The sequence below is a fragment of the Triticum dicoccoides genome, chromosome 7B (genome assembly GCF_002162155.2).
Source record: "Triticum dicoccoides isolate Atlit2015 ecotype Zavitan chromosome 7B, WEW_v2.0, whole genome shotgun sequence".
Taxonomy (NCBI): Eukaryota; Viridiplantae; Streptophyta; class Magnoliopsida; order Poales; family Poaceae; genus Triticum; species Triticum dicoccoides.
This window is the reverse complement of record NC_041393.1, coordinates 234,343,442-234,352,965: the sequence shown is the minus strand read 5'-3', so window position 1 is coordinate 234,352,965 and position 9,524 is coordinate 234,343,442. Positions and strand designations below refer to the sequence as shown.

The window sequence follows — 9,524 nt, the reverse complement described above, 5'->3', positions numbered from 1 at the left end:
CATCAGCAAGCCGAGGCGCCAAACGAAGAACCACCCCGAGAGGGGCAAAGGGCAACGCGGCCAAACCGTTCGACGATGACGCGCTCACCGCGAGGCGAACGCGCGGCCGGCGAAGGGGATGGCAACGACGCAGATGGAAAGGGGAGCAAAGGGGGCGCAGCGGCACTCTCCTTCTCTCTCATTCAGTCTGTCACAGGAAGAGGTGGTGGATGGGAAGAAAGAAGGTAGAAAGGGAAAGGGGAGTCCACTCGTGCGGCGTTGTGGTTCGCTGCTGGCGCAGCCCTGCCCAGCCACTACTCCAACAGATCAGAGCGCCGTCAAGGCGTAGGGGAGCAGAGGAGGGCGCAGTAGGCGTCCCTCTCTCTCTTTCTGCCAAAGTAAAGCCGAGGGGAAAGGGGAAGAAGAGGCTCACGCGAAGCTGGTGGAGTCCTATGTTGTCGTCGGCCAGCCGCCGGCGCGACGGGACTACTGGAGCAGATCCGCCGCCGGGGGAGAGAGAGAATAGGGAGGGGTGCGCGGGGGTGGAGGAAATGACCTAGGGTTCCATCCCCAGTGCTGGGCACTGTTTTTTACTCAGGCGAATTGCACGGACGACCGCCGGATTCCATCGAACGGCTGTGACAGAACGGTGCCCGCCAGCAGGCCGTGGGCCGTATCCCTCTCTCCCGCAGTGGCCCGTTGGCCAAGTGGCTCGGGTGACAGAGCAACAGAAGCAGAGCATGCCGTGGGCCGCGTTTCCTTCTGCGGGCAGAACAAAACAGTTTGTCCCTGATTTTTTTATCAGAAGCATTTTAAAAATGTATAGTTTTAGAGAATTTTGCTGAGTTTTTTTTCTATTCAAACTGCTCCAACGAAATGTTTGTTTTAGAAAATAGAAAAGTGACAGAGATGCGTCTGAAAAAGTAAAAGGTTCATGAATTTTTTATTCATGTTTTTCCGCTGCAAATAAAAGAAATAAAAGTGCTCTTTTAAAAGTGAATAGAACTAAAGTAAAAGATTAAATTGTTGCTTCTCTAATGAATTTTTGAACCAACCGGTTAAAATTGCTTAGAGAGTAAAAGAGTACAAAATTATTTCTGAATAGAATATTGTAAAGTTTCCGCTGCAAAGTAAAGGTTTTATCCTGCAATTAAATTGGAACCAACGGAAAAACTTAATTGGAAGAACATTTTTTGAGAGAAGTTTTTTTTTCACTTGTGGTTGAAATCAGATTCAGATAGCTTCTGCTATGACAATAGAAAGATATTTGATTAAAGTTTAATTATGGTATTGTTATTTTCTGACCAACGTTGATGATGACAATATTATAATTCAATGAGTCTTATAGTTAAAAGTTCAAATCTCTGATAAATTTTGCATCAAAGTGACCAATTTTCAGAAAATTTGATAAAGATTGAGAAATGTATATTGCTAGTTTTCCGCTGCAATAAAGTTGATAATGATGATTATTTTCTTAGCAAAGTTGCTTAATAGAAATTTTATCATCACATTATTTAGAGTTATATGCGTTATTTTCATTTCTGCCCAACGGTGATGTGGAATTAATGTAAAAAGGTGATGTTTTATTCTATTTCTGCCCAACGGTGATTTAGAATATAAAAGAAAGTTTTAAAAAGTTTAATGTGCATATTTTTTAACCACTTCACCATGGGATTATTTTTATGCTCATTATTGTTGATTATTGGCTAATTTTTCTCAGACTAAAAGTTTTCCATGCTTTCATTCGTGAAAGCGAATGGCTGGGTACTTGTGACCTAAAAGATGACCAAGAAAGGTCATAACGTGAGGGAGTATGTTCTTTCTAAAGAATGACTTCAATAGAAAAAAGAGAGATCATTGAAAACTCTTGGTTGATGAATGTCTTTCATGTACTCTCTATGAAGAAGATTTTTCAGTCAACATGATTTGAGATGAAACAAGCAACATGTGTGTTTAATTTGACCAACGTCGGATCAAGCATGTGTGTCAAAGAGCATTCGAATTTATTTATAAATTTGTTGATTGAATATGCAGTCAAAAGAGCCAATTCTGGCATTTATGTCCCTTACAGGGAATTACCCGCATGGCGGGAAAAGATGATTATGATAAAACCCGTATGGCAGGAAAAGTCTAGGAAAATTCCTGCGTAACCCGTATGGCTGCAGAAATTTCCCCAGACTTATCGTGTATGGCAGGAGAAAGACATGATGACTCATGTGCGTTTAATGTGTCCCACTTCGGGAGAAAAGTACGGAGTAGCTATTATGCTTTCCTAGTATCGACCGTACACCTTATGTGTAACGGTCATTAAGCACTCAATAAATCCAAAGAGAATAAAAGTTACAGATGAACCTAAAGATAAGAATGATATGCAAGTGTGACTTGCAAAAGTACTAATGATAAAGAACTCTTGAGTTTCTGAAATGGAATGAGGAAAAAGTACTTCCATACCAGTTAACAGATAACTTCATTTCATATGAAGTAATATAAATGAAGTAGATAATCGAAGTTTCCTCAATTCACAAGAGTTATGAATGGTTTTTTCGAAATTGTGGCAGAAAATTTCTTGCCACATTTCGAGGGGGAGAAAGAAATATGAGATAAATTAAGAATGATCAAACTCCCATATACTTTAGATAATGTGATGCACATTATGCATCTAAAGTGATCCATTTATGAAGAATGTGATCGTCTGGGGGAGTACGACGGTCATTATAATACCCCTAATAGTTGTATTCCTGGATCTTTTACAGTTTCGAAAGCAGACTAAGAATACTAAGACGGTGCTCAAAGTGTCATAAAAGAAGAAAGTTTTTAACGGAATAAACTCAAATAATAAAATTTAAAGAGCCTCGGGGTAACCCTCCTTTTCAAAAAAAAATTCCTGATGCAGAGTAGCTTTTCATCGAGAGCACTACCTCCACCTTGCTACTCCCGTTGACACACCATCGTCGAGACACACCTCAAGCTTGATGCTCCTGCCACTTATCCATCATTGCCATTGGCTGCATCGGAACCTCGTAGCCAACTATGCCGAAAGTGTACCAATGGTAGAAGCATGTGGTTGCAGGTGTCAACGAAGTCAAGGAGGAGGAGGGCATCAAAGCTCATGGCAACGACAATGACAGAAAAGTTCAGGGTTGATGAAATGTACATGGATGGAGAGTTGGGAGGCCCATGGATCCACGCAAAGGTCAAGGGACATGCGCCCTCCTTGCAACGGCACCCCTGACACGTCCTTTGCATGTAGCGAGCTCACATGGCAGCCCATTCATATCTCTTAGTGGGGTCCGACTAAACTTCATGCATGAATGGGGGCTTCCGGAATTTTTCTGGAAATTATGCCAATATTTCCAATAGAGGTAAGGGGGGAAAATCATCACATAGTCACTCTAGTAATACAGTGTATGATCTTTTACACGCAGTAACATAATAATGTTGAGCATCAATACAGCGAAGTTTTCATCACACAAAAGTTGCACGCAAAATAACTGAGGATCTTGACTGGAATAATCCATCACTCGAAGTAGTATACATGCATATATGCGGCCAGCCGGGTGCCACGTATATACTTATTTTTCACACTTTCTTCGCCATCTTCACTCAAGGCAACCACGGGGGCATGAAAGTAGTCATGCATGAGTTACTCAGGGACTCGGGAGGGTACCTGCGGGAAGAGGGGATTGACAATCAGTTGAATGGCTAAATATATCAGGGAGGGAATGCAGCTCCTAAGTTTGCAACAGTCTCTTATAAGAAAATATATGAAATTCGTTGTTTTCGCCCTACAGAAAGTACTCTGCCGCAAAAAAAGAAGTACTCTGCCGCAAAACAATTATACTCCTACAAATTACGGCTGCTATCTCGACAGGTTAAACTTATATCAAACTTCAAACGTAGGATGAGAATAATACCCTATGTGAAGTGTGGGTTCACCAGCAGCATCAAGGGGGTGGAAGAATCCATTGCCGCCGTGCATCGGCGGCTGCACTTCCGGCTGACGTTCATAGCTCAGTACATTGTTGTTGTGCTCCCAGAGCTGCTGCCCATGAACTTGGTTGCTCTCCTCCAACTGCATCTCTCAAAACAAAATCAAACATTACCTAACCTGTTCATTTTTAAGAGTACCAGTCATGGATTTCCTTTTTTGCTCGTTGTTCTCTAAGAACAATTAGGGTCACGAGAGTAAGAAAGTAACTGTTTCACTTTTATCTCGTTTGAGATGAAATACATATGGAATGTTGCTACAAGAATACATATATGAAATAATTAGACTTGCAATCGTAGAAGTACCTACTTTTATACGAAGACATTTATTCGCCTCCGAAAACATTTGTTCCTGCATGTTTAATAAATTATGGGAGGTCATTCACTAAATAGCTAAGTTTTAATACTGTTGGATTTCTAAGAGAGTGTACCCTTCTCTGGAGTTCTGTCAATTGGTCAACCATATGTTGTGTCTAAAATAAGGGGGAAAAACATGTTAGGACGCAAAGCAACCTCATAATTGTACACATAAAGTCATTAAGAAAATAACGTAAAGATTTTTCATATGGAGAGCTATATCTACTTCAAAAGGAAAAACTCACACTTATTAGCTGGAAAAATTACTTGTTAAAAATTAAGTAATCAATACCCTTGTTGTTCGAATGTGCTTCAAGGACGAATCAAGTTGCTTCTCAAGGCTCTCGAGCTCTTTTATGCCTAATGAATCAAGATCTTCACCAAGCAAATTCCTGGATAAAATGCAAAGAAGTGGTTAATTATGTGCAGATAGAATTAGTATTTTACCTTTTGACTACACTGAAAAGAAACAATACTAAGATTAACAGGTAAACTCGGATTTCGTGGAATGGACAGGATCACTGGTAATGATCCATATTAAGTTGTGTATGCGTATTTTTACTTTTGTGACCTTTGAATGTCGCATTTGCAAGCACCAAGTCTGGTAAAGAGCCACCAAACTCTATAAAAGTTACTACTACCTCCTTTCAGAATATAAGACGTTTTTGAGACCGAGGTAGTACTTCGTAAGGTTTCTATTGTATTCCATTTTGAAAGAATATTAAATTGCAGTTTGATGCTCAATCTGACAATCATTCAAGCAATCAAAAGAATGATCAGTTACTGCACTTGAATTTCAATCATCACCAAAGATATGGTTTCTGATAGCGATATGTTGCAAAAGATCAATACATATTCGTAATTGCTGCTGATTTTAGTTATTTTTATCTTCAAGATAATGAGTGGTAAAGCAACAATACAAAAGAAAGTGTTAAAATAGCTCATTGAAAACACAGCTTACCTTTGTGTTCGCTGTAAATTATCAACCCGTGCCTTTAGTTTCAGGTACTCATTGCGACTGTTTTTCAGTTGCTGAAAGAAAGTAATATAGCACAACTTTACTTCACTAAGAATGATAAGAACAACATTTTATTAAACATTATGCATCATAAAATTACAAATATACAGATAGAATTATGTATAGAATTAACTGACATCACATGTGATTCATTTTCGCCTAAAAATAACAAAACAGTGCATACTTTGTAATGACAGAGAGATTACTTGTGACTCCTTCGTATCAAATCATTAATTTCTTGCATGAAAGAGCACACGGTAGAAATCAGCACACTAACAATTATAATTAGAAGTCATTTTGTGTCACCCTGATGTGTGGTCAGTTCATCCTACCAATTGTACATTTAAAGATGAAGATAGCTCAAGTTTGAGTTAATGGGCTACATATTACGTAAACCATGTGTAATATATGAATTTGTGTATTTTTAGAAGTTTGAGGATCATGGGGTCATAATAGGAAGTGTTTTGGTTTATTTGCCTGCTTTGAATATTCTGGAGACCTTTTTGGGATTGCAGATACATTCCATGTGATATGCATATGATTAACACCAAACCTAGAATATCATAGATATGTGGGAACAGCTGGTAATATACGCACTGAAAGTACGGAGATTATAACAGCAAATCTAATTAACTAATTCTTCTTGCCAGCTCATGGGTAACAGGTTCTACCTCATTTTCTCTGTTCTGCACAGTAGTTTCAGGTCCTGCATAACTGCATTTTTGATACTTGTCGAGTGTCTTCGTCATGCTACAACAAGTCCAATGGCAAAAGTTATATTTCAATCATATATATAAGTCTATATGTGAATATTAATGTTAGATTATTTACTACAGAGCTTGAACAGATGGTGATGATAAGAAAAGGCACGTGCCAAGTGTAGAGATTAAGATTCTAAGTGTCACACAGGCTAGTACTCTACTTCGCAGTTCAGTTGGGCCTCTAAAATGTTCTTACCACAGTATTACCAGCCCACAAATCAAAATATCCACCGTGACGCCATAGGATGCGCCTGATGAGATGCTTACTTAAACAGTACAAGTGATAATGAAGGTTAAGACAGAATTTTCAGCACCCGGGTGCCCCTACACCCTTTATGAACAGTAAAATCAAAATAAATTAAAAAATATCTGAAACTTTGGGACATCAAACTTTTGATGATCTTGCAAAGATTTAGCTAAAAATAACATTCGAGGAGCCCTCACCTAAAAAAACAAAATCATTGTTCAAAGTTTATGTACATTTTTTAGCAGTGATTTTTTTTGTTGTGAGGGCTCCACTAAGGTTATTTCTTGCTGAAACTTTGCAAGAACATCAAATCTTTGATCCTTGAAAGTTTCAGTTTTTTTTTTTGATTTTTTTACGAAATTACTGTTCATGAGGGTGTAGGGGCACCCAGGAGCTGTTACACCTTTCTCAATGAAGTTTACCCATAGAAAAACAAGTGGTAATGAAGGCAGTCGACAGCTACTCACTAAGAATTGATTGAGAGAAATGATGCCCAAACTAGACATCCTTCGAACATGAATTAAGTAACTCTATTTGTTGGTCGTAAAACTATCTTAGGAGTATCAGTTCATAACTAATGACCCGTGTTCTCGTAAAATTCTACCCAACCTAATTTTGGGTTGCTGGCACGTGAGCTAGCTTTTTGTGGGATCCATATGTCAGGGAATTTAAGTTAAAGAATCTCTGTCTCAAATCAAAATATGCACAGCGCTGCAGTGGCGACATGAGATACACTTGTTGAGATGCTGACTTGAAAATAACATTGTGTACTACAAGGAAGGGGTACACAATAGTGAGTACCGTGAGCAATAACACATTAGAAACAAAATACAGAAGAACATAGGGTGTACGCTATTGCACACATTCCAAGGTTGTTCCTGACTCCCCGTCCTTGCGTACCAGGAATCTTCACACTAAGTGATGAGTTCTTTTCACTCCAGCTTTTTAGTGCAAACCACACAAAATATATGTGCTAGTTCTATGTGTGTGCTAAAATGTCGTGCGCTCCCATGAATGCTCACTTGACATCTGAGTGAATGGATGCTCAAGGGAATTGATTGAATTTTAACATTTTTTTGCTAAAAAACCTCAATTAACAAAAGAAATACACGTAACAATAACTTATATTTCCGCAATGCAAGTTAATTAGTACTGCTTAAGAGGTGGTGCACACAAGTCAATCCAGAAAACATGAAGTCATACTTTGTGACTTCACAAATTATTTACACTGCTAAGGAGAAATATGCTAACCATGGTATAATATTTAAGACAACGTCTACCTTGCGAATACTTGTAAGTTTGCAATCCTATAGGCAATTATATTGTACAAGATCTTAGGTGGGTATGTGGGCGTGTCCAAAGTTAGAATCAACCATCTTTCATGCATCCGTTAATTAGTTCTACCCTCTCGGAAAGCTAGACCAACATTCAAAAACTTCATCATCCCTTGGATGGTGATACACTCCCACCAAAGACACTATGACTTCAGCTTTGCATGGAGTTTCACATGTACAGCATCTAGCTACATCAACCTCCGTAGAATATTATTTGCTAATAAGTATGAGACGTATAGCAGTGGTTGCTAGTTACCATGCACATCTGTCCACAAACATTCTAGTCTTCTGTTTGCAACTTCATTTTGTTTCTCATCCAAGGTTGGAACCATCGTTTCGGGATTACCATGGAAGAAATGGTTTGTAATTAAGGAAACCACCGCACTGGATGCCCGCAAAGTTCACTACAGAGTTAGATCAGGGAGGGTCTCGACCGGGAATCCGGGAAAGTACGGTGCATCAAAATGACCAGGGAGGAAACCCTAAATCCACGGTATTGGCCGGATCCCGGCTCGGTAGTCCCTGGAAAGCCGGCGCCAATCCGGCGGATCGTAAGTGCCCCCCTAACCTCGGGACGCTCAATTGCACAGATCCACGCGAAACAGCCGTCCCTCGCGGCACCTCAGCGACGTAGCTGGACGGAGCTTGGTGACGTGAAGCGCAAGGGGACGCCATTTCATGGGCAGATCTGGCAAGATGACTCGCGCGCGCAGGATTTGAGCGAATTGACAAGCGCGTGTGTATACCTCTGGGTGCTGCAGAACTCGTAGAGCTTGCCGCGGTTGGAGAAGACGATGAGCGCGACCTCGGCGTCGCATAGCACGGAGAGCTCGTAGGCCTTCTTGAGCAGGCCGTTCCTGCGCTTGGCAAAGGTGACCTGGCGGTTGATCTTGTTCTCGATCCGCTTCAGCTCCACCCTCCCCCTCCCCATGGCTGACTCCGCTGCTTCCTCCACCTTCCCCGTCCCTAGCTATGCTGCAGCAACCATACACACACCACCACCACCAAGCGTACTACTCGTAGCAAGAAGGGAGAGGAGGGGAGGAAGATAAGGGGGTAGGGAAGAGCAGGCAGGCAGCTGGCTGGCCTGGTAGGGATTAAAGCGAGAGATGATGGGTGCAGGGGAGGAGCCAGTGGGCACAAGGGGGGCTCCGCGGGGTGCCGTTTTTGGCAAAGGATGGGTAGAGGGGAAACCCTAGAGGACCAGCAGCGTAGCGCGTTTCCGGAAGGCTAGGGATGGGATGGGCCGCGCGTCCCGTCCGTCCGTCCCCGTCGCCGTCGCCATCCATCCTTAACTCCTCCTCCACGCCCTGCTTTATTCGCTAGCTTTTTGCAGCCCAAGCACGGCTAACTCCACACACACACAAGCACCCTCCTCTTCTGCACTCCTCTCTCTCTCGCTCGCTCTCTCACACGATCACACGGAGCGCGCTCGCACGCACAAAGACGGACGCACCACATGGCGCTGCAGCGGATCCGCCGGAAGCCGCGGTGAGGGATTTTTCAACGGCTGGTCAGTTGGCGAGCCGTCCGATCGGCAAGGCCGATGGCCCTGCGGTCGACACGTGGTGCGTTGCGGATCCTGGCTGCCTGCCCGCGTACGTAACATGCATGCATGTCCCGGCCCACCACATATGCGCCCACAGGGGAGGTTGATGCGTCTTCCCCGGCCGGGGTCCGGGGCCCCGTACGGCCACCCATCGGCCGAGCGACCGCGCGCTGGGCGCTGCCGGTGGTGCATTCATGCATGGCATGGGCACGAACAGCCGGTCGACCGGGAGGGCACTGTTGCTTCCATCTGCCGCGCACGAAGACGACGGGATCTCAGGGCCGATGTAACC

At 42.6% G+C, this 9,524-nt stretch overlaps 1 protein-coding gene across 1 annotated transcript; it reads right to left on the bottom strand.

Moving 5' to 3' along the window:
* Positions 1-3,327: 3,327 nt before the first annotated feature.
* LOC119337071 (MADS-box transcription factor 7-like) lies at positions 3,328-8,792 on the bottom strand. Its single transcript, XM_037609181.1, has 8 exons — positions 8,430-8,792; positions 6,013-6,091; positions 5,285-5,355; positions 4,616-4,715; positions 4,398-4,439; positions 4,277-4,318; positions 3,894-4,051; positions 3,328-3,646 (listed from the first exon to the last, which is right to left on the bottom strand). The coding sequence occupies exons 1-8, from the start codon at positions 8,612-8,614 to the stop codon at positions 3,583-3,585; spliced, it is 741 nt and encodes a 246-aa protein (XP_037465078.1). The 5' UTR covers positions 8,615-8,792; the 3' UTR covers positions 3,328-3,582.
* Positions 8,793-9,524: the final 732 nt, after the last annotated feature.

Excerpts from the sequence above, each read along its gene's own strand:
- LOC119337071 (XM_037609181.1), bottom strand. The coding sequence starts at position 8,614 with ATGGGGAGGGGGAGGGTGGAGCTGAAGCGGATCGAGAACAAGATCAAC. Across the intron at positions 4,052-4,276 it reads ATAAATGTCTTCGTATAAAA|TTGGAGGAGAGCAACCAAGT; the intron begins GTAGGTACTTCT and ends TGAGAGATGCAG. Across the intron at positions 3,647-3,893 it reads GAACCCACACTTCACATAGG|GTACCCTCCCGAGTCCCTGA; the intron begins GTATTATTCTCA and ends CTCTTCCCGCAG.